Below are 26824 nucleotides of genomic sequence, written 5' to 3'. Positions count from 1 at the left end.
AAATAAATCCTACGATATTGACTCATATGCTAGCCATCCTATTACAACAAAAATGTTTGCTAAGGTAACTAAGTTCTTATTATGTGTCACACACGTACCTGTTCATTTGCATTTTAAATTTGTAAAAGAACACCGTTATTGATGATCTTATTATTATAAGCTCTTTCTTTGTAAGCCATACAGGCGTAGGCCAGCATTGTACTCGCCGTCGCGGTTTCTTAAAAGACTTTTATTCTTTGTCCCCTTATTTCCCTATGAATTCGCTAAAAATTTCGTTTCCAATTCCATAACGCAAGGATTATTAATGAAAGTTCATCGACGTGTACGTATATATCACAAATGATGATAACACTTTATTGTTTACTCTACTAAACGTGTCAGCATCGTCTTTTCTTTAGTTGTTTCGAAGGGCGGGTAGAAAAAGCGAGAAAAATTACTAAAGCAAGTGCGGCGAAATTTACGAAAAGCAACTACGACATTACTTTTATTACGTCATCCTACGTATAAATACCGAACATCGAATTGTGTTTGGGTTAAGGTTAGCTTGTTCGATACGCGTATTTTCGTTTTTACTGCTCAATTACAATAATATACTTATGTGTGTATATATACACACTGTGTTCTTTGTGTATTATATTTTTGTGTGTGTGTGTGTGTGTGTGTGTGCGTGTGTGTGTGTATATATATATATGTATAATATATATCGTATATTATAAATATACATGAGTGTGTATACGTGTTTGTGTACGTGTTAGCTTTTTTTTCTCTCTTTCTATATTATAAATGTAAAATACTGACATGCATGTACTTGCGGAGTCGTGACTTAAATCGTACGCATTGCTCGCCTCTACGGAACCTGCGAGTATCGTACATGCCTCGCGAACGAAATCGAGGTACACGAGGTCGGTCGGTTGACAAGAAAGAAAGAAGTGTCTGTTCTGGTTTTACACGCGAGCCTTTTCAGAACACCATACGTGTAGACGTGCGATCCCGCCACGCTCCGATTCCAAAGAATCGTTTTGTACAAGAGTGCTACATTAAATTCTGTCAGGGGAAAGAAAAAGTAAACGAAGTTTCAAATCGACAGACGAACGAGGCTGTTTGATTCGAATAAAATTATTACAATTGGTCTTGCCCTTACGGAAGAATTTCCATAATTTCACCGATCCGTTTTATAGTAGACAAATAGGGACTGTTGTTCCCAAAAGAACAGAATTTCCAGTATTTGTGATTACTACAAGGTTTTTTATTATCAATGGATCGAAAAATGGCAAACAACGATGCACGAACGACGACGAAACACACAGGTAATACAGCAGAACCATCTTAAACAATTGAATGAGAACTTTTGTTTTTATTGTTCATCAAAATAATTTAGTACCATATATATATATATATATATATATATGTGTGTATATATCTCTTGGAGAGGGTTTTTTTTGGGGGGGGGGGGGGGACAAATGGACAGGGGAATACAGGGTTTTTACTTAGACGAGGGAGGAAAAATGGTAGGAAAAATGTAATAGCGGAGAATAGAATATATCGTCTGAAAAATCGGCCTTAATCAATTAAGCATCGTTATACGAGGTCTCGATGAATACCTGCGTAAATATTATATATGGTATGTGTTGTGTTTGTACCGATCGATCGTACACTCGTGGCCTGATTCTATTTTTCTCTTTTCTTTTTTCTCATGTTTCTTGTCTACGTTACGTCTGCACTACCGCTAATAGTAGTTTAGAGCTAAATATACAACTAATACCCCTCGTATCTCGGGACCCACGCAACGAATTATGCGGCTCAAGTACTTCCATACGAATACATGCTTGTACATATTTTCCTCGTATTTTCTTCACGAATCGCACGCTCCATTCGGCCGTCCCTTGCTTCTAGTATTATCGTTAATAATGCACGTTGCTTGGACGTCATGCATTGCCGAAAACCTACGTCTCGTTTATCGATACACTATATTATTCCTTCCGCATTAGGTACGCCTTCGGCCAATCATATTAGATGTTCGTTCGTTCGTTTAACTCTTTTTTGTCAGGGGAACAATTTGAAATAGTCCACTTGTATGAATAGTACACACATACGGAATATGGAGTATGAATAAAACGTTCCAAATGGGCGCTACTCGATTCTCAACGTCACTTGAAATCTGTCCACCCGTTTGGCACGTCCATTCGCATTTTGTTATTATTACATCGTGTATCTTTTTACTTTTTTGTACGAAGGTACATGCCACGTACTCGGTCGGAGGCTGGATTCAATTTTATCGACGCTCACAGTACACGACAAATGATGACGCCTCGCATACCTTTCTTTATACCTTTTTCTTTTAATACGTGTATACGCACGCGCGCGCGAATCTCTGTTTGTTATACGTATCGATGTCATTTTCCGATGTCACATCGTCAAGAACGCTCGAGGAGAAGTCAGCATAGCAAACGAGCGACTATGTTCTTTTCTTATATTCCAGAGACGCAACACAAGCCGAAATTCTCGTCATTGTCGATGGATCGAGGAGGACGACACGTTCGAACGAGCCAGATGTACAATTATAACATGCTTCGTAGTGGGATAATGTTTCTGTGAAACAATCGACCAATCGTTTCGATGAAGCAACATTGTTATGTCGGTACATTTTTTGTCAGTCAATTCGAAACACTTGAATTTCTTCTTCTCTTATTTATTCTTTTTCATCGTCGACGAAATTATGGCAATGTCCTCCTCATGAAAGAAAGTTAATTTCGACCGACTCTCCTCGAATCGTGCAGTTCGTTACCGTAAAACGTATATGTAATATTAATAATTACTAATTATACTTTATTATAAATTAAAGAGCTCTTAATCGTACGTGTTTATGTGTGTATAATAATATTAATATTAATAATAGTAGTATGTACGATAACTTTTTTTTTGTAGCAGCTTACTCTCTCGGCCCTTTTCATCGAATTCGACGCGCATCGTTCGCCTTCTCTCCAAAATCTTTCTTCCTCGACGAAGGTTTAACGAGACCCTGATGTTTTGGTGACTAGCGGCACTCCCAAATCTTCACCGTTTGATCGACACTACCGGTGACCACGTAAGGATGGCTTTTGTGAAAATCTGCAATTTAGGAGGAGTTTATACAATAATCAATAAATGCAGATTACTGAAAAAATATTTTTTTCAGTTTAAAGAGTTTAAACATTTATTCTTTTGAATATTTATTATTATATTATATACATAGATAGTGTATTTTATCATATAGTGTCTTTCATACAATATATCATGGCAGAGTTGAGCTATTTATATTTGAGTAACAGACTACATAACTATGATTACTCAGAGATAAGATATTTTGTCAAAGATATGAAATAAAAATTGTTTTTTCCTTTAATTAGACTGTCATTACTATGACAGTTCTTCGAAGTTTGTGAACTTAATTCTTTTTCCTAATTAACAGAAATTTCAAAATAAATTCACCACATATAGAATAAGTTACAAAAACAGAGCATTTAAATAAATAAATATTATTAAAATTTTAAACTATACTAAAATATATGTAGGCCATTGTTTCAACAGTTTCGAGAAATAAATAATAACTTTTGCAAGCTTATCGCTTTTAGATTCACGTAATTATCGATTCGTTTTATTTTTACCACTATAGATAAGACAATATATTAATCATGTTTCAGGATTAAAGAAGTAAAAACATTCGAAGTTTTAGCAACGGCAACATAAAAATTCATAAGATTTATCATTCAACTAGTAGTTGTATAAATTGTTGTAGAATTGATGTATAAATTGTTCCGATCAATGTATCGTAAAAATAGCACAGCGGTGGTGTATATATCGAATAATCTATAAACTCACATTATATCAAGGCCATATTGTGATATGCAATTCAATTTATTTTGATATTAATTAGGATATAATGCTATTTAGAAAAATCTTCGATAACCGTAAACATTTCGAGAAAGTAATCTAAATTTACGCTTCAATTAACCATTTAAGGTACACATCTATTTATATACATAAATTATTATTATATATACATAAATTTTATGAACTATTTCATAATCAAACATAAAATACAGAATATATTAAAAAGATTGATCAAAAAGAAACTTGAGATGCAATAACAATATCTTAACTTACGTAATCAAAACACTTAATCATACGTAAGATAACAAAAATGATTCAATATGTTATACGATCACTTAATCTTTTTAATCGGCAACTCCGCTATACCTCTTGGATGATTAAGTAAACCTTCGTAGCTTCTTAAATTTCCAAGTAAATGCGTTTTGTTAAGCTATGAAGGCTGCTTGCGAATTGTATACTCACCAACGGAAGTGCAAAAGTGGACGTGCGCTTCGAGGGTTTTCATTACCCGTTTGTTGCGCGTGTCCCAGACTCGCAGGGTCTTATCGTCAGAGGCACTGACGATAAACTTGCCACCGGGATGGAAGACGATGCCGCGAACCCAGTTGTCGTGTCCCAAGAGGGTAAAGAGACAAACACCGGCACCGACGTCCCATATACGAATTACCTTGTCTCGCGAACCAGATGCGAGGAAAGGTCCTTCGTGGGCACCCTTGTTGTCTGCTCCTGCCGCAGCATTGATCGATGCCCTTGCACTGTCTGGTGCCCATGCAATACATTCCACTACGTGTTCGTGGTCTCTGAGTTCCACCTAAATCAAGAAATCTTCGTTAAAAAGATATATTGAATAATGGAAGCACTGGTGAAGCTTAAAATTCTTTAGAATTTATTATTACTATAAATTGTAGATATTTTGTAAATACAATTATTTAGCTTTACGAGTAATAATTGCTAATAAAACGCTACTAAAAATGTAACCACATACATCTGGCTTACTGCACAACAACTCAGTAAAATAATATAGTAACCTTATCCAAATCACTTAAATGCTTCGTAGGATTACTATTATCAAATTTCAATTTAAAATACCTCGTTTTTAACATTCATTTTTAATCTATTTTTACTAATTGATTACTTTTTACCTGGCAGAACAATTACGCTACGTAGCCAAGTGTCTCAAAATCAACTTAATTGCGTTATATAATGCTTTATTATCGCACACTTGTGGTAATAAAGATTCTAATACAAAATACTATCCGACGATCAACAAATTAGTACATAAGAAAATATATTTTAAAAAATTCTCTGTTTTAAGGTGAAAAGAGACCCTACACCAAATGCACAATTTTGAATTACAAATCACAGTAAAATTATATCGTAAGAAATGAACCTTAGATTCTAAAATAAGTTTACGATTTAATCGTATGAAAGTACCTTCGTTTCTTTTGTTGCAACATGCCAAACCCGTACCGTTTGGTCATTCGAGCAACTAGCAATTAGTTCCCCGCAGGGGCTGACTCTGGCCATTCGTACCCACTCTCTGTGTCCCGACAACGTTTTAACACAATACCCTGTCGCGACTTCCCATATTTTGATGGTCTTATCCCTAGAGGCGCTCACTACGAAATCCCCTTGTGGCACAAATGCGACAGAGCTGACACTGTGATCATGTCCGTGCATGGTTTTCACACAGGCGAATGACTGGTGAAAGTCCCACAACTTAATAGACATGTCTGCACTGCATGAGACTAACAGTTTCCCAGAGACATCGAAAGAAACGTCCTGTACGCTGTCAGTGTGTCCTTTCAATGTTCTTTCAAATTCGCCGCTTTCGAAGTCCCACACCTAAGTAAAATTAACACAAATGAGAAAACCAGTTTTAGTAAAAACTAAAGGAGGATAACTTACAGAGAGGAAACACAGCTGGAAAAAAGTTGAAAGCAATTGGCTTGGCTTGAAACGAGTATACCGAAGTCGTTTACCATGAATATCGTTTCTTAGATTAAAAACATACTCGTTTCAAAATATCTGCCATTTAGTTTCAACGATTCCTGTCTACTTTGAAAAGTAAGTGATCCTACCTTAATGGTGGCATCTTCGCTGGCAGATACTATAAGACTAAAAACCGGGTGGAAAATGACTCTGTTTATGGGAGCTCTGTGTCCAGTAAGACTGTACTTTTCGGGTGGCCTTGGTATCCACTCGGATGGTGATCGTTTGCTACGTGTCGGTGCTCCTTCGATGAACTCCTTCTCTGCTTCAGAGAGTTTGGATTCTAGTTCCATTACCTAGAACATTGAAACAATATTTCATTAACTATTTACTCATATTCATTTTATGGCATCGCCTTTTATCCTATTTATTACAATTACTTGTAACAAAAGCAATTAATTTCAAAGGTAGTAAATCAATACTTTGAAATGAGATCAACAACACCTATAGCAATACAGCAAATTGTAGCAATACTGCAATTTGTACCTTTCAACAAAAGTGAACGCTCTTATAATCTCTTTAGCTTATAGGAGTTATTTTAACAAAAATTAGTCCAAGGAATAACTTGACATTAAGAATCTATGTTAAAATTCTAATGTGAATACAAAATTTAGAAAATGATATTTCCATACATATTAAGACTAATGCTTCCAATACTGCAATATCTTTCATACATATTCAGAATTTGCTAAAAAATATTTACATCTTCTCTACAAACTTTGTTCTCTGTACAAGTAATTTCTCTTAGATGTACTTTCTTACATCTACTTATTAATCTACTTACTACTTTTGAAAACTTATTAACTAGCAGTTTTAGAACTGCAAAAAGATACTAAAATCTTTTTACCTTCTTCTGCAAACGTATGACGGAAGTCCATTTCTTTTCGAGAAGACCTCCATATTTTCTTTCTACTTCCCCCGGCATGTCAGCTTCTTTTTTAAACGCTTCCAGCGCATCTTGATAGCCATTGGTGCTTAGATAGTCCGCAATCGCCTTATTTCTGAAATAATAGATTAATTTTAGTATGACATATTGCGGAGATAGCTAACAACAACCGCCTCCGATATTGTGTGTAACCTTGTAATCAAAACCAGTTTTAAGTAGGAAGCATAATTCATTAAGCACCGCATGTGTGACAACTTTTTCCTGTATAGCAATTATCGATGCAAGGCAATTTGTTTCGTACTATCATGTTGCTTATACGTTAGTACATAGTTATATTTAAACTCTGTGTATCTGACGTAAAGAAGCAATACTCAAAAAATTAAATAATGTATGATTTAAATAAACATTGTTGGCAGTATCACATATATCTTTTCATAAGAGAATTCAAAGTACTCAAGATTCCAAAACATCGTTATTTTAATTTATTCATTTAAAAAATTGCAAATTAATTGCATATCCTTTTCGTGTAATTTACGGTTCTTACTTCTTGCTACGTAAACATTAAGAAAGACATTTTTTTATTTATGATATTATTAATTTCAAAATATATGATACATACTAACAATACATTAAAAATATGTGTGTCGCTCCAGTATTTAAAGAATTTCTTTTTATGTATCAAAAAATTTGTATTAATAAATAGCAGTGCTGTTGGCCCAAACATAATATTATAAAATAGATATTAGAATCATTAAACGAGCACAGTCTAATCTTTGCACGTTTAATCTTATCGTGTTTGTTTGCTACGTAAACCAATAATGTCAAGAGGTTTCCTACTTTCAGTCACTAATATAAGTCATCAAAGTTGAACCACCGATTTCTATGTGTATTTAATAATCTGTTAATCCGTATAGTGTCTGAATTACACGTTTTTGTTTACAAATGAAACGTTATCGCCTTTGAAATCCCCGTCGTGATGAAGGAAGATGAGATCTTTGCATTAACGGAAGTAGCAGAGGTACTTGAACATTCCCCGTTAGCCTCATTTCATGAAACAAACTTTCTTCGTCGCTTCAACGTGTGAAATAACGCTGCGAACTTACACGCGTCGCTCCTCCTTCGCAATACACAGTGCTTCACAGATACAGGTCGCTATTCTTAATATTAAACTAAACCTTTTTGTTATTTTATTATATCGTCGTTTTACTAATTAATAGCAAGTAGTTAGATAGTAAATTAACTTACATCTTTTATAATTATTAGTAAATTAATTTCGCTATAATGTTTTTCGAATTTTTGAATCGACTGTATCTTGTCAAGAATCGAACCACTATGACATAATGCAATAAATCATTTTAAATAAATATGAAGTAACAACTGTATACAATAGTTTAAAATATTGGTGTATCATCAGTCTTATTTGTACTTTTCTTTTCATTAAAAAATTCATATTCTCGTCTTACTAAGTAGTTCCAAACTTTTGAGCAGTAGTGTATATGTATATAATTTATTCTTCTTTGGACCTATACTAGTACAGGTAATCCTGTTATAACACGAAGACGTGTTTCATGGTTTATCGAAGACACGTTGTAGGAAATCGTGTTATGCGAGAGCAAACACGTTTCATAAATGCAAAAAGTGACAGATACTATAGACATTCCATTTTGAAAGATATTAGAAAAGATTCATATTCGTGCTATTAAAAGTAAACAAACATAAATGAAGATATACTCATAAAAATGAGATGATAATATACGATAAAGACATTGAAAATTAAAAAACAGTTCACAAAAATATTTCACTGTCGTTTGATAACAGAAAAATCATCGCTCGATACTTCTTCGTGAAATCAGTTTTAGAAGATTGTCATCCCTATTAAATTCATCTATAATTTTAGAGGAAATTAGTTTTAAATAGAAAAATCCTAACCATAGCCAACAATTTTGCAGTGACAAATTTTCTTTTTCCAATGTACGAAATATTCCTATTCAATTTGATCTGATATTACTGACAAATTGAAAGATTAACTTTATTAATTTAATTTTAACTTATCGTATTTAATTAAAAAGAAAATTACTTTTAGATCGAGTTGTATCGAAGACATTTTCTAAAAGAATCCTATTATACAAATGCTCTCACAGTATTCACACCGTGCTGTAGCTATTCTAGGAGCCTTATTACCTATACACAATATCAGCCAGACTCCATTCCTACGTGCAACATTTCCATATAGCTTAGATTAATATCTTCGAAGTATTTTAACGCCTCAAATGCGCTAACCACCGTATCACGGTCAGTGGTCGAGCTATGGTTTTCAATAATGACATTTCACTAACAACAGTTCGCAACGTAGGCCGATACAATAGAGGGCACAGGTTGAGTACGTGGGAAAGAGATTGAAAGTCGGGCAGAATTATGCCGGGGTGAAAGGCCTGAAGTCGGTCGTTCGTCTCTGTTCACCTGCTTCACGTGATAGTACGTGGCGAATTATCACCATGAGTTTTGTTCCGCACCGTTCAAATGCCGGCAAACAAAGCAAATAGCCGGAAAGCGCGATCGATTCTCTTTCAACGATCCACCGAGACCTTTCACTTGATCGAAACGAGAGACGAGACGTAATAAATTACTATCGCCGCGAACCACTTTGCTCTTCGTTCCAATTATCGGGACATGGCCATTTCACTAATTATTCAACTGTTTTAGGACCCGGCCGTCGATTAATCTCGAGCAGAGAAAGTTACGCAGGTGAGCGAAAACGCATTCGTCGAACCGTCACTCGAGGCGGCACACGATGGTCCACATAAACGAAATTTAATCCAGTGGTTTAAAAAAGATGAATTAAACGACCCAAAAATAATTTATTTATTTATAGATTCCTTAAAGCTATTTTCCAATGAATTTACCTTAAGTAACTCAAGTAGCAATTGCAGGTTTGAAATTATTAAGAACGCTTCGTAATTTAATTCTTTTTCCAATATTTTCGAAATAAATATTACTAGTGAATTACTGCTTTGCTTATTATTCATTCGTCAACCGGATTCCCATTCTTTTGGACATAATAATTTTTTTATTTAGAGATTTCTTATTTCTTAATCTGTCGTGTTATTTCTCGTAAAAATCAGTTACGTTATATATTTGCAAAAAGCAAAATTAACCCAACTATAGTTCATTCGTCTATATTATTTTTTAGTTCTATAATTACTTATAAAAGTTTCTGGTGAAGAAATTGATTTCCTAACTTTTAGTCTATTATAAACGTATCAGGATTCATTTTTATGTATAAAAATTTGTAACTATTTAACGACCTGAACCTCTCGGTTTTTCGATCTTGGGTCAGTATGCGCCATATGGAAGAAGAAAGAATGTTGATCGATTTTTGATCGATTTAGTGGGTCAAAGATTGCTATGCACGAAACAGGTCAGACAAAACGATTCTGGTTGTTTTATGCTCGCGTGAATTTCAAGGATCGGAGGTCACTCAGCCGATGTGATCTTCTTTTATGCGAAGACGATCCCTTTCCACTCTCTTTTGCTCTTCTTTTTCCATTTACCTTAACACACCCGTCAACGGGTATCGCGTACTCGAGATATAAGGTTTCCCATCGCAGGAACGCACCACAAGAACTGCATCTGTACGCGGTTCTACTGCTTAGATTCTTCGCCTGAATTTGTTTTTACCCTTTTCAAATCAATTCATTTCATACAAATAGCGTGGTTAATTTAATGAATTTATTTAGACAGGAATTCTCTTTCAATGTACATATATTTCATCAATAATTATGGAGTATCTTTATATTAAATTTTAAACAGTTTGGAAATATTTTGATATTATGTACAATTAATGATATTTCATTGCCAAATTACCAAATGTAGTAGAATAAATGTAGGGTAGAATAATAATGATATATTATCTACTATTTAGTACTTTGTTAGCATTTCTAATTACGTAAGTAATGTAATTATATACTGTGAAGTCCGCGTACCTTTAATAACGATACAAAGTTCATCTTTATCTGGATTTTACACATTAGACTGAATAAAATCTACGATTCTTCTGCATTAGCATGATACAAAAGATGTAAATTTTTCTGGTGGTTATTGTTACGAAATTAAAAATCAGCTATCATGAGATTAAAATCCAAAAGGTATTAGCCAAATTGTAAGAGAAAAGAAATATCCATAACTAAATAATTCAGTAATTAATCACTTTCTATTTTCTAAATTTAGTTATGTCACTCTTCTAGCAAACCAACAATACAAACGAATTTTGCTTTAAAATAAAATAAAAAGAATATCGTCTTTTCCACCAATTTGAATGGTATAATATCTAATAATTGCAAATTACATGAAAACTGATATATGTACATGTTTACTTAATATTTTCTCCAATAATTACATTAACCAGGCACCCCATTACAGTAAAAATGGAATATTATCTTTGTTTCTAATGCTCTTTGTAAATCATTTTCTATTCACACTCGGAGCCTTCTTCAATCTTATGCATAAAGTAAACGTAGTCACGGAATACGTTCTACCAGATAATCAACACGTTTGTATCATTAATTGGCTATTAACATTTAACAGGGCACACATAAATAAAAGTATGCGAGATAACGCAGATTAATTTCTCTACAATAAAATCTATCGGCACGGCTTGCTACTTATAATTTACGTGTAAATTTCAGCTCTTTAATTATAGTTTCATATAAGCCGGAATAACAAGGTAGCTTTTAGAAAGTGATTCTTGCATCGATCAACGAAAGTTTTCTAGTTGAACGAGCCTGTTACTTTCGTAAACAATCCTCTTTCTTTGAATAAGATACCAAAGAGAAGTCGCGGAAGTAACTATTCCATAAATAATGCATTAGACAAGAGCGTGCGAGATGTTGAAACAAAGATTCTTAAGAAGTTACTTAGAATAATTGTGAAGTTGAAATGATAAAAGACGTAAGCGATAAAAGAGATAGTAAAAAAAATATTTTTAATGAAAGGAGGTATAAATCCTGCATGGTAAAAATATTTATAAATATTACAATGATATATTTTAACTCTTACATCCATTTTAAAAAACTTCATTTTGAATAACTCGTCTTTCGCTGCCACAAGATACAGTTAAGTGTAAATAATAAATGAATAAATTTAACTAAATATATTCTTTACCACTTATTCTTTCTCTGGATTTATAAATACTAAATATGTTAAATACTAAAAATCAATAACATGCAAGTGACAAATAATGTAAATGAGATAATAGACATAAAAAAGTATTTTATTTCCATTGGAAGTCTTCAGTTCTGGCCGTAACATAGTCTACTATCATCTCAACTCTTCAATTGAACAATTCACATCAAGTGGAATAAAACCCTTTTCTGCTGTAAATCACTCACTGTTTCGTGTCACGACCATCCTACTACTTATAGCAATTTTGTGGTGAGGTTTAAGATGCCGAATATACAATAAATAATGTAGATTTTGTAACAATAGTATGAACGTAGAGATGTTCGAAAAAAATGTTACCTAATAGGATAAAAAAAGTAAGTTAATGCAGTTTCGATCATAAAACATTCATAGGCTATCAATGTAAGTTTAAACCTGGTCTCACGATTTTATTCTTTTTTTAATTTTACTAAGACTATAAACAATGTTTCATTTATGTGTAAAATCGACATAATTCCGAGATCGTGTAATAATAACTGCTGAATACCAGGGAGTGAATATTATTAATATTGCCCATTTTAATTTTAATTATTACAAATCATGTAACTTTTAAATTATAATAACAAATAAAAATCTATATAAAAAAGTAAGTTTTCGATTAAAAAAGAAAATTATGCGTTAATACAAAAACAGTTTATTTATTAATAACATTTATAAATATTCTAAAGTAAAAGAAATGTTACTAAATGTTATTATTAAAGTCTGAGAAAGATTTCAATTAAAAGAAAATAAAAAATATTACATGAATTTGTACCAAAAAAATCATTGTCTTTTATTACTCTAATAACGTGCAGCACGAAACAGATTCTTTTTGCTGAACGCGGAACGCGTCGTTAAAAAAGTCGTCTCTCGAGACTGCAATTCTCTGTTACATCTCTTCAAAAATGAATGCTTTTGAAACCCTTTTACACGGTGGTTCGTATCGATCGTGTTGTATACCACTTTCACCCTTCTCCCCTATTATTTTCCACTTTCTTACATGGTTAACGAAACAGAATGGGAGAAACGTTGACCAACGCGAAGGGGAGGAGCTTTATCGATTGCTAGGTCTCATTGCAGCCAAGCCGATCTTCCCCAACTTTCGTGTATACACTCAACTCGAGTGTTCTATACGACTTAAAGCACAGTTAAAAACCTTTTTCCACGTTCTTTTACCCTCTGTTGTCTCATTAAGGAATCCAGCGAATCTCATTTCCCTTTAACACCGTGTTCAACCGTGTGCATAATTGCGATATCGTAATTACCCGTAACTCAAAGAAATAAATTAAAAATTCCATTTCACTTGCCAATTCAGTTGTAAATTTCACTAGCCTACAAAACATTAGTTTCTATCGTTTCTTATTTTAACAACTAAATGGGTAGATTCCAAAGAAAACAATAATAATTATTATTTTTTTTTAACTTAAAATTATTAATGAAAGAGCCACCAAATACTGAAATTCACAGAAAAATTGTACATTTTTAGAGCAATTTTTATAGTAATTTTTTAATTATTCGAATATGATATACTAAATATTATTTTTATAGTAAATTACAATTATTGTATAATTTTTGATAGAACCTACATTTAATGCACTAAATATTAAAAAATTATTAATTTTGCTGATCTTGCTAACTTTCCAATTATCATTAGACTGTGCATTTTTACACACCTATGTGAAAATTAAAGGTGCAAAAATGCACAGAATACATATAATATGCAGAAGTATAGAAAATATAGAAGTATACTACTTCTTATAATATCTATTCAGTGGTTAAAACAAATTGCTTAGGTTCCATTTGTCTACTTGATTGCATTCATAAAAATATAAGTTTAGATGAAAGTCCACAGTCTAGTGATAATAATTGGTTTGCGTCAATCATGATTAGCTCACTAATTTCGTTGTTTCATAACTTCTGCATTAATGATCGGTTTGAACTCGAACAAAAAAGAACTGCTTCATCAAGTATTCCGAGTTGAAATCGATCGTTTCCTGCGACGAAAGCTAGCCAACGGTGGCTCGTCAAATATTCCTAGGTAGCAATTTCCTTGTTTCCCAGATTTCAATGATTTCCTGGTCAGACGATTTTTACGAACAAAATATAAACAAAATAAGAAAAAAAAAGAGCAAGTTCAGTTATCGATCATGACTGGATCAATGAACGTTTTAACAACGAGGCGTAAGTTTCACTTGACTCTAAAGAGCACCGAATCGTAAACACCGAAGCCTGGTAAGAGGTAGATATACTCTAAGTGGCCACCTGCGATGTTCAATGAAACCCTTTACCACCCTCAGGTCTTATATATTCTTTCCAAAGATCCTATTGCACTTTAATATAATGACGCATCTGTTTAGTCATTCAAACTTCCGGTGATCTACTCCGAAAACGTTCCTATTATAATTTGTAAAATTATAATATTATCCGGTAGTAGAATTTATGTAAATTAAAGGACAGTTTGATTATTTCTTCTTCGTTTTGTCTATTAACCAGGACTTTTATCGTTCCATAATTGGAGCTATTATCCAGTTAAGAAATTTTTCTGCAGCATGAATTCAACTTGACTCGTGTATATTTACATACAATTTTTTCATTTCTTTTAGATCATACCCTGGATATTTTCTTGACTTCGTAATCTTTTATTAACAAAATTCATGTCATTTTTAGGTATTTTGAATGTCTTAACGACTCAGTGTCAGTTTTCTTAACACTATCTAACTATCTGAGTGATTAAAGCGATTAAGAACTTAAGAATTTCATTCTACGCAACAATCATTTTGCATATTAATTTAAATATTTTAAAATAATTTAACATAACACTAACGAAAGAATTTTGAAATAAACGAAAACAGGAAAAGGATTCCTTTGCAATCACAATATTTTGCAGAATTTTATATACGCAGCGAAATTAGTACGTTGTGTAAACCTAATCAACTGACGCGAATATGTTTGCTGATACTGAAAGAAAATTAATTCGCTCAAAGTATCCACAGCTCGATCTAACTAAGGTAATAGATTCATTGAGTGAAGTATTCCAGGTTCAAGTTCACAGTATCAGAGAAACCTATAATCATGTTTTCGCATAAATTCATAAAATTAGTATGCTAACGTTCGTTGTATTCGTTAGTTTATTACAACATATACTTCCTACTATTATCAACATTTTTCAGTAATACTAAATACTTTTAAATACCTTAAACTTTTTAATTATTCCTTTAGAGCAAAACTAAAGACTACAATTAATAGAACGACCTCCTTTGTCTAACATACTAAACGCATATATAAATAATATGTATATCTAAGCTAGATAAAAATAAATCAAATGAAATCATTTCGGTTTCGCATCATCTTGTTAGAATTTAAAATAGTTCATTTGCATAAAATTAAAAGTGTTTATGATAAGAGTATATATTTATTACAGATAATTTAATTAAGACAAGCGATATACATATTTACCATCTGTTACAGGAAATTTGTCTAGTTACATAATTTTTATAAATAGTACTCGTCACTGTTCATTTGTCAATGGATTCCTAATAGAGTAGCAACTGAAAGAGTCTCAATTCATATGTTAACGAGGAAGATACTTGAGAATTTCGCACTCACAATCAGCATACTACCTCAAACATTCTATCATTTTTATTTTTAGACCATCGTTCTTCAAAGCGTCGATATTATTTTAACATAACTTTCCCACAGTGCGTACCACTCATTCGATGCATTGTTCTTCTATATCTCTTTCGCAATACCTGCTGTAAATATCGTTTTGGCTTTCAATAAAGTTTTTTAGTACCTCCATATATGCCGTTAAGAAAGTTCTTTCGCAACGCACCTGTCCATTACGAGTCTGTGCGTTGAAAAGCTATAATCAACTATCAATAGGTATATCTCATTATCAAATAACTACGTTGTCGCAAATGGCGTTTCTAACTTGTGAAATTTAATAATATAATTTATTTACTGGCAAATTTTAAGTATGACGAGATCAGTAACTTGAATATTCATGTAAATAAATTATGTGAATTTTCAAGTTAGGCTAATGTACGTATAAATATTCACAACAACTAATAGAATTGATGACAAATACCGAAGCAAATTCAAATGCGTTCCTATTCGTATTATACGGTATTGAACGCTCAATTTCTACCGTATGCTTTGCTAGAGGAGTGACGCAACTAAAAAAAGAACATTTTTCAGGAAATAGAAGATTTGACGTAGAAAATTATTACTCAACTATTTGGCAACGAAAACATCTTTTTCTTTCGCGATTAATATAACTCTTAGGTTATGCTTCACGACAATTTTGAATTACAACGGCGCTCTTTTAAATTTTATTTTAAATAGTAATTTTATTCAATATTCATAATACTCCCCAATAAATGTTATTGTTTTATCATTTTTGCAGGCTTCTCGAAATTAACAATTTTTTAAAAAATATGTCATTGTTCTAAAGCTATCGTTCACTGATGATGTAAGACTGAGAAAAATTTATTTCGCAATCGAAATTATAACATTCATTGCATGCAACACATTCCCTGCATATTATATCATGCTTCGATTCTACATTCTGACCTACTTAATCCCCACAACCATATTTTCAGCCTGTTAATTGTAAAACCATGATTTTCGTTCGTGATTCACTTTTCTTCCATAGTCTTGCGAAATCCAAGTTATTTACATAATAGTTCCAAATAATATAATGACATATACAATTTGTACGAACGAATAATTCAATAAAAAAATAAAGCTTTAAATAGGTATGAAGAAAAATGTATTCGTTAAACTACAATGTAATCCCTTTTTCGTTTTACACGCGTCCTGTATTGTTCCAGAAATGTGCGAAAGAGAATAGGAAAATTTTCTTGTGGAATGGTGTTTAGATGCTTAGTCACCGCTATCTAAATCCTCTCACGATCAGAAGTATTTTCACCTCCGAGAACAGAAAAATGTATACCTGTAGGCGGTCAATCAAATGAATAGGAGAGAATCTAGTTGATAATCGAGCTTCTCAGCAATCAAACTGATCAATTACACTTTCATTTTTATCCCCCTATATGATTAGCATTGAATTTCTCCATAAAAATAGACGATCTTACTTCCGTAAGGTTATTTATTACAAGAGGATGATATGAAGAATTGAAAATTCTTGTAGTTTCATCCTTCTTCTCTGCTATTTCAATTTATGGTATCGATCAGCGTGCCTCCTGAGAGACGCAATTAATAACACACAAGCGACAGTAGGAAGTTGCTTTCTTTAAAAATAATAGCAAGAGAGTAAATTCGCTTAATTCCTTACGAACCTATCCCACTTCACTCTCTCTAGTTGTAACATATTAGGCCAAATCAACACTATTATTCTTGTTTCCTTTTTTGACGCTAATATAACTTGTCAATTTACTAATAACTATCAGTTGATGAATCGCCCTGCTTCAAACATTTCAGTTCAGCTAAAACCACGCGCATCAATCTTACAGATCACTTTACTATGTAACATTCCCTCGTGAAATACAAAGAAAAAAAGGTTTCAGAAATTTCCTAGACAAATTGTATTTATGCATAACCGATTCGTTTTTTGCCGGCGAATATCAGCCGCGTCAGTTTTCATTTCTAACCACTTTATTAACAGTTGCCCAAAAAGAGAAAATAGCTATTTGAAAAGTTTCCTAGCCATCTATGCGTAACCAATTCGTTTTTTTGTCCGCGAATATCAGCAGCGTCCTTTTGCATTTCTGATCACCTTATTAGCAGTTTCACGGGAAAAAAGCAATTAATAAGTATTTAGAAAATTTCCTAGACCAACTGTATCTATGCATAACCAATTCGTTTTTTGCCCGTGAATATCAACCGCATCCTTTTGCACTTCCGACTATTTTACTTTATCATTTCCTCGCCAACTAAATCTCATCTACTTATAGAAAACTTTATAGAAAAAAGACATAAAATATACATATAAATATATTGTTATTTAAGTGCAACAAATAAATTTTTGTATAGATCCGTTTCATTAACCAGGATAAAAATGTAAGTTCGCATAAGCATCCGCGACCTATCCATAAGCGCCTGTTTCAAAAATTTCTTAAACAAACTGATATGATCGTATCAATTCAAACTGTATCAATCCATTCTTTATTAACGGATATCAGGCTGCGTCGTTCTGCATTTCCTCGCTCGTTCGTTTCTTTCTCTCCCGGGTCAGGCTGGCAGCCGTCGTCCACCGGTTCGACGCGTTATCGATCCCGCTATTCGCGCGTGCTCAAGAGACGCCCTCTCCTGCGCCAGCTGCCGCACACGACACGCGCCGATCCACAACCGATTTGACGTCACCGGAATTAGTCGGCATCGATCGACACCGCGATCGATGTTGTCCCGTTTTCCCATTAATAACATCGCGAAGGATGGGCGGGGGGTTGTATCGCGAACACCGACAACCCTTGGCTCCCGACGCGACAACCGACCGCGACCGTCAGTCCCCCTTCAAGGAGAAAATTATAGAAACGCACAGTTTTTCGTCATGCTGACTTATTGATTTTTGCCATGCTAATTTCAGTCCCTTCGTTTCAAACGAACCCGATTAATTGATCGCTCGGGGATAGTTATAAGGTTTCGTGCAGACACGATGAAAATCACTTTCAGTTCGACGATAGTTTAGCTCTTTCATTCATCAAGAAAATAAGCAAATGGAATAAAAAGTGGCGATAGTTGAAGGAATGTCGTAAAATATATACACGTGAGTTTATACATTTTTAACGAGATTTGTATAGGTTTTTGAAAGATGTATATGAATAAAATGACATACTGAAAAAGGAGGAAGATGAATAACTTCAGAGGAAGTATTTGAAATTGTAAGGCTTCGGAAGACTGAAGGTTCCAGCGAATCGAGTAATGATATACGATACTTAATATTTCGAACAATATATACGAAATATGTAATGATAACTGAATGAGAAACATAAAAAGAATTTGATGCGCGCAGTGTAAAATTAATCATTATTTGGTGAGAAAAATCTTCGAACCAAAGAAATTTGTCACGAGTGTCATTAATTTTGAAACAGATATAGATATCTTAATTTTTTGCCAATGTTCCTTTAATTTGATTCTCTCCCTAATTTTTTTATCATTGAAAAAAAAGATGGATCTAGGTATAAAAATTTCGAAACGGGCTCATTACTTTGAAGATATTACACGCCTCATCACGCGTTCATGAATGACACTATTATACACTATGGCTATCCTATCGACTACGTATGACGTCATTATGACAGGTAAAACATTCCGATTGAAAGTAATATTAACTTCATGATATATATGCAACGTTTACTCTTATTTTACGCGCTGAAATTGGCTAAACATTAATCAATTCCTTTATTGAATCAATTTATTTTAAGATTAACTTCTCAGAAAAAATTCTTCTCAGAAAGCTCCTCGATATTTTTCATTGAAGTAACTTGCTTCCATTTACAAAATTATTTCACAATACTTCCACAGGGCGTAAAAACGTTTTCTCGTTGAAACACAACGTGGAAGTGTGTTATGTTCGTTTGATCTTTAGCAAGCTTGCATTTTCAAGAAAGATAAATATATTTCTTCAGAAATATTTGTTTAAAACGGTAGTTTCGCTGGGTTTCTCTTTTATCGTGAGCTCGTTTCTTTCTATTCCATTTGCTATCCCATTTCGAAATACGAGGTATAGTGATTCATGATTGATGACGCTGGTTAATTCGTGTACCCAACGAACCTGAGTCAGATTTATGTTTACAGATCATTTCGCGGGAATCGAATGAACACCTATTATACGGAATAAATCATCACACAGTCATCATATTTGATTTCCGTATGTACATCGAAATACAGAAAATACACAGGTACAATAAACATTTTAATTTACTTATTCATCCATCAGTAATTATTATTCGCGTTACTCTATTAACATTATTATTATTTTTATCGTTATATGCTCGATATAATTTCTCACGTGTATATCTATTACAAGTTCGATAATTAACTCAAAATTCGTCGATTAAGAATTTTGAAAACAAAGTGAAAAGTAAATATCTTTTAAATAAACTACTTTTTTCAGTTACGGATAGAGATAATACTTAAGTTGTCTTTTTTTGGTTTTCAAATTCTAAAACAATTTATCATTTTACATACTTACTTGGGTTTCACTTATTTAATCTGTATATTTAGCTTTCTCGATATAAATTTCTAACCGTTGGATCAAAACATTTCAAGATAAGAATAAAACTAATTATGCTTAATTCCAATGATTAGCATGTGATGCTACAGCCAGAAAGGTATATGCAAATGCAGTTTAATCCAACGTTTATATGAAAATTATATAATTTCATAAAAGTTCCGTATTATCTCAGTCTTTCTAACAACTTCACTAAAATTATTTCGTCATACGTTCCACTGTATATTTTTACTAAACACGCCTGTTTTTCAAAATGAGAGTAGCTTTAAGCTATTGCTGTTAACTACTTAAGGACATTCACTTTTCTGGTATTTACAATCGCTGTTCAAACAAAAGCTCATTAGCTAATTAAACTTCTATAAAATTAAGGTGGAGCCACTAGATTTTTCAAAATTCTTCTCGAAGAATTCATAATATTAAGAGAAACAAGACTGTGGTAAATATGTATGATTTTTAATATTTTACAAGCACTCGAAAAGAAATACGAAAACATTTTTAAGTTATCATCATCACTCTGTTATCGCCATCTTTCTCATCAAAATCGTACTAAAATATTAAGAGCAATACATCATCTCACTCTTAAAAAATCCATTACCTAAAAACCATCATGGTTCCATCAGAATTCATGGAACAAATTTATCAAGATACTTTTAATAGACTACATTTCTCTCTCTCTGAAAACATCGCATCGTATAATATAATCTAATTTCCTCCCAAATATCCTATCATCTTAATAATTGATTATTCTTAACGAAGATAAAGTCAATACCGTCGCCTGCCATTGCTATTTTTCTACGTCACATAACATTTACTTGTATTTTATTCGTCTCATTTTTAATTATACTTATCAGTGATATCTTAAATGTTATACGTTTCGCAATACTTACAGAGTGATCTCAGATTTCGATATTCGTAATGTTTTGAATCTAATCCCTAAACTATATCACCATAAAAAAGAAAGAAAAGGAAAGTGGCTAGTACGCAATAGGGTCTTTTGTTCTCGCGTATTCAACTGAGATTAATGCGACCTTACTGGATAAAATTTCGTTACGTTGCAATCCCTTTCATCTTTTCCTGTTCTCGCGGTGATTCTACTCATTATGCACGCCTTACATGTGCGTAACAATTGACATGTTGGTGCGTTGCCTGTGTTATTACTACCATATAAATCTTACAACAATTCTTACTAGAAACACGTAACATGTATACTTTACCGAACCTTAGTTTCTTTCAGTAAATAGTATGTACTTTCATTTGCAAACAACTGTTCGTAACATATTATTTTTTGTCCATTTTATCTTGATCGACTTATTGTTATCCATATATTCGTTAAAATAAAATGTATATGTGTATTTATAATAAATAAATGTATATGTATAATGTTCCTTTCATAAAAAAGGTAAAGAAGTGAAAAGTTATAGATTTATTAAGATAAAAGCAATGTCTAAACAAATGTTTTAAAGTATCTACCTATCTAAAGCTTTGTATTAATTGTTGTGAATATATTACACAGAATGAAATATTTTGTGAAGTTTAATTTAAATATTTTTAAATAATTGATGTACATCTCGAAATTATTAATCATCAACTACTAACACATACATTCTTAAATCTACTTCTATTCATGCAAAATTATTAAAATACAGATTGAAATATTTAACACTATACACAATTAAAACATTTAGATTCGCTTTTATCAAATTCCTCATATATTTGGAAAAGTGTTTGAATCCAAACAAGAATTTTTCAACACTTTCCAATCCTACAACTACTGTTTAGTCTTTCATAAATTGGTTTATCGTGGTTTCCAACCGATTTGCTAAACTAGTTCTAAGGATAAGGGTTACCCAAAATCGAACAAACGTTCTCGTCCCTCTCATTATCAGAATATTCTAACCCATCGCTAGTGCTCCTTCATTACTAATTAGTATGCATTGCGTGTTACAAAACATGCTCCGGCTATAATCGCGCGATAAAAATTTCACGCAACGTGCTCCTTTCCTGTAGATGTTTTGCAATAACAATACATCTTTACAGTTCAATTTCGATCCCGTTTCAATTGCAAGAACAGTCAGAGTTATAATAACAATTTAAGATCTTATAAGGATTGATTGTTCAACAAATTTCTTCCCATGCATATTTTCAATTATATTTTAATATCATGCTATCAAGAAAAGAAAAGAATAAAAACATAAAAGCTATTATGTAAGAAATTTTGAAGTTTCAATTTACAAAATAAAAAATTGTAAATATAAGTAGATATACAAATGATATATATGATGTTTATAAGATGTAAATGATGTTTAATAATTATTTAAAAAATATTTTCTAAAGAAGATGACTTCGTTTCAAAAAAAACGATATTGCTTTTTATACAATATTTGTAATTACATTCGTTAATTTAAAGAATTTTTAAATAATAACAGCGAGAAATCAATTCATTTGAATTTCGTTTATTGAAACGAAATTTTAATTAGTAAATACTCGGTCAATTGAATACCTGTCAATTAAATCTACGCATCTGAGTATAAAGTTCTACCTATTTGAACAAAAAGTCGTAGGAAGCGTGGAGAGTCGATGAATTCCTATTATATGAACGGTTATATGAACTGTCTCCTTCCCAGACGAGTAGAGATAAATGATATTCTTCTATTTGATCTATTTGATTCTATATAATCAGAATAACGTTATCAGAATAACGTAGTCAGAGTAACGTAATGTAATCAGATTTTCTAGTGGTTTTGATAAATGAGAAAATATGGAACTTACAACTCCTCCCTCTGACGTTGAGACAGCACCATTTTCATGATCCTTGCGTGTGTTTACTGGCTGATACTCAACAGTGATTCAAATGAGCGCGACTAGATTTTTCTCCAGTCAGCTCCTGGTTGCTTTAATACCCAGCCATCGACATCGCCTACAATAGGAAATAGACAGTTTAATTTTTAACACATGTCTAAGGAAATAGAGTACGTTAAAAATTATAAATTTTGATTACGATCATTATATTCTAAAATCAAAGATTATTATTAAACAATTGTCTATTGGACTGAGATACACAGTATCTAATTTTTATAGAAGAATTATAGTAATTCTTTCGTTGAATGCTAGAGACTAAAATGGAATTACATTCCGGGAGAAAGTAATAAAATGTCCTTTTTATATTTGTTTTAGACCACTTAATTTATAAGATTATTTTTCCTTATAAAATTCTGTTTCCCTTTTCTTAATTTTATCCGGATCTCCTTTTATATAGATTGTTTTGATTGGTAAATAATCAATGTTGACAACATAAGGATTCAAACTTGTGATTATAGAGACTCTTAGTTCGTTCTTTGTTATGAGTATAATTAACTAGTGAAATTGACAAGTAAAATGTGCAGTTCTAAATAAATAGACATATCCATTTTGTTCAACAGCTACAGTTATTGCGTCTAAAGAAGATCTCACATGCATAACAATCTTGCCACGTGCTGTCATTCCTCAATCGCAAATGATACTTCAACATCATAATCCAATATCTCCTCCTCTTGGTCAATCGATCGATTAAAATTAAATAATACTTTGTTTTTCATTAGATTTTGGAGAAAAAGAGATAACATTTCAAAACGATAATTAACAGCTGTTACCAGAAAAGACGAATATTACTAACAATTTCATAAATTAAATAACAAAAAATGAAAGAAGAGCAAATATGATTTCAATTTCTCAGAGAGAAAACGATAAGATAACATAATTTTTTGTATTCCTACAAAAGTTACTGTTTAACTAGGCTTTGCCGTTTAAAATACTTCCAGCGTAACAGTTATTTTCTTATTTAATAAGAAAAATAGAAAAAGAAAGGAAATACACGAGCATGAAAGGAAATTCAGACGAATGTGTGAGAGCGGTTTGTCCTGAAATCCTTAATCGGAACAATAACATGCTCCTAACTTTCATAATTTATTTTACTTTCCATCGATGGTAAAACAGGAGGTGATTCGACAAGAAACTTCGTTAATTTTTTTGATCTTCACTGTCAGAAACATTAAACTTAAGAACAATGTAGAAGATTTTTGCACACAATTGTAATTTTAGTTTTTGAAAAAATTTCCATTTCAAAATCTTTATTTTATGTTATAAATCAGACATCATCCAAAGAATAAAAGTATTTATTTTCCTTGAGAAGTTGTATTCTAACCCAACTAATAACCTTAGCAATATGCTAAATTTTTATATCAAATTATTTTATATGAACACTACACAAAATCAAAGAAGAAGAGAAAACGAATTAAATACGTACGGTATTTCTGTATAACTATACTGATCGCATAGTTAATACTTAAACGTAGTATTTGTAAACAACGTTTGTAAATATCAACATATCCGTATATTGTCCACTTTGCATCACTAAATTTTCTTAATTAATACCTTAAATAAAACCTAATCATCTATATAAAAGACTGAAATTATGAAATTTTATTTGTAACGAAAGTTTTCGATGGTATTGCAACACTTTATTCAACTAGAAACAGCAAGGACCAGAATATTGATTATATTCCTTAGCCCCTGCCAAACCCACCCTCGCGATGCGATCCGTGGAATGACATAACATTTGGCAAAACACGCGGGTCACGACCAAATAAACAGGAACGCAATTGGACGACGATGATTGAACGGCGGTCACAAAAGTCTACTGTAATTGGCGAATACGAAACGAAATCAGCCAATTAGAATGAACGAATCGAGAGCGGCCATCTTTCCCCGGTAATGTTCGAGTCTGACCCAACGATCAAAAAACACTCTCTTCAAACAATCTTCCTGATTGTCTTTCGTACGCAAAGAAACGTGTCGTGGGAACAAATACTTTAAAAGGAAAGACCTTGACAATCGAGAAAGCTCGCTGCGTCGTCGCGACGCTTTATGACGATGCTTATCGGCGCGATGCGCCGTAATCGATAAACCGGCTGTCCGCCCACCCTCGTTGCCGTGTATTTCACCTTACGGTGCATTCAAATATTCATCACGGCCTGCTTTAATTCGCTATGGCCAATCACGTTAATATACACTATAATAGAATTGTTCAATCAATCAACGAAATCTCTTTTAATAATATCAACAATGGTATTGATACGTCTTGTATTGACGCCACTTCGACTAGATACAACCCCACTTTTCGAAAGTGTTTTATTACGAATTGGGTTAGATGTAGATATTAGATGTAGATGTACTCGATGAAATTATATCTCTGAGCAGAAAACCATGTTTAATAAAAGGAAGAAACTCAAACTCGTAGAAAATTTTCACAGAAAAACATGAAGTAAAACACAGATATTATTTCAGACGGTAATGATTAAACCATCGAGTTGCTTTCTAATTCGCGATTTTGCTAAGGCGCATTTGTATGTGATATTAATGACCAATGAATTTTTGCAACGACTATTTCCGGGATCATCACTACGGGTGAGCGACTCTTGGCCTTCTCGACCCCGTGCACCGTGAATCTACCTGTGGCTTCGCTTCTCTCGACTCTAATCTCCTTACATGTTGGCACAACGAGTTGATCGAAATCGTTCACTGCTTCAAACATTACCGTGACTCGTTTACGCGCGTACGAATAGGACAAATTCAAGACTCGTTTGACAACAATGCTAATTTTCATGAAAAAATTCGCATAACCTTAAGAGATATAAGCCCGCGACGAGGACTAATCAAATAATCCATGTTATAATATTCCGAAGATATAAGAACATCAGAAGGAATTCAGTTCGCTGACAGACTCGACAGCTGATCGCTGAGTCGACAGCAACTCGCACAAACAACGTCTGTCAAAAGATGTAATCTGATCATTTCTCATTGTTTGGTAGCTGACAGATAAGATAATGCTCGAGACTGGAAAAAAAACTGAAATTCGGTACAAACGTTTTAGTAGACTGGCTCGCGAGTTGCGGCAAAGCGGTTGTACCACCGCACGACGCAAACGGTCATTCGCGAAAAAATCAATTCGAAGTGACGTGCAACATGTATGTTGAATATGTGTGGAACATGGTTGGATGACTGGCCGAAAATCATCAACCGGTATCTTAACTGGTATTTGATCGAGTGTACACTGTCAGGCAATGTCACGTCGGTCAGAAAGCGCTGCTAGAAGATCATCGGGCGAACGCGGAACAACCGTTTGTTGTAAATCGTGCACGGCCATTTTGCTAGAACCTGTCACGTCTGGTTGCAGTATATTTTACAGTCAGATCAACGTGCTAACTAACGAATGCAACGTGAGAATAAAAGTCCGCGTACTTGGAGGCCGATACTCACTCTTTTTAACGGAGTAGCAGTAACCGGGATCCTTTGAGATCGGAAAAAATCACGGGAAAACCGGACTAACACAACCACCGAAGAACTACTCGAAATAACTTCTGCGATAGGACTGTCTCACAAGGTGGCGCCTGCGAAAGTCTTCCTTTCTAACGCATGCGCCAAGTATCGATGTCACTAATCTTTTTCGCTCTCCGAAGGAACTCACTAATGTGAAAGAACTACGTTTCGACCATAGACTTATACAAATAGTCTGCGCGTTCTCTTAAGAACCAGTGAAGAGAACACAAGAGTGAGAGAGCAATATTCTGGGTTGTAATTCGGGGTATCAGTTTCTGTCTCTAGTGGGTATTTTGATGAGAAAAGAAACGAGCGCGATCGTATCACTGATA

At 33.2% G+C, this 26824-nt stretch overlaps 1 protein-coding gene and 1 long non-coding RNA gene across 3 annotated transcripts; one reads left to right on the top strand and one right to left on the bottom strand.

Annotated features, from left to right (window-relative positions):
• Positions 1-1445: 1445 nt before the first annotated feature.
• On the bottom strand, positions 1446-26578 carry LOC126920436 (lissencephaly-1 homolog). Of its 2 annotated transcripts, none has more exons than XM_050730790.1 (7): positions 26433-26578; positions 22908-23055; positions 6710-6863; positions 5952-6158; positions 5305-5715; positions 4333-4681; positions 1446-3108 (listed from the first exon to the last, which is right to left on the bottom strand). In XM_050730790.1, the coding sequence occupies exons 2-7, from the start codon at positions 22943-22945 to the stop codon at positions 3035-3037; spliced, it is 1233 nt and encodes a 410-aa protein (XP_050586747.1). In that variant the 5' UTR covers positions 22946-23055; positions 26433-26578; the 3' UTR covers positions 1446-3034. The 2 variants fall into 2 exon arrangements, with proteins under 2 accessions (XP_050586747.1, XP_050586748.1); XM_050730791.1 differs by lacking the exon at positions 26433-26578 and adding an exon at positions 24421-24635.
• On the top strand, positions 7614-9851 carry LOC126920440 (uncharacterized). Its single transcript, XR_007711961.1, has 2 exons — positions 7614-7766; positions 9452-9851. It is a non-coding gene; the product is annotated as an uncharacterized LOC126920440 (long non-coding RNA).
• Positions 26579-26824: the final 246 nt, after the last annotated feature.

This window comes from Bombus affinis, chromosome 9 (genome assembly GCF_024516045.1).
Source record: "Bombus affinis isolate iyBomAffi1 chromosome 9, iyBomAffi1.2, whole genome shotgun sequence".
In the NCBI taxonomy this organism is placed as follows: Eukaryota; Metazoa; Arthropoda; class Insecta; order Hymenoptera; family Apidae; genus Bombus; species Bombus affinis.
The sequence above is the reverse complement of the archived record's forward strand: the minus strand, read 5'-3'. Positions and strand labels throughout refer to the sequence as shown.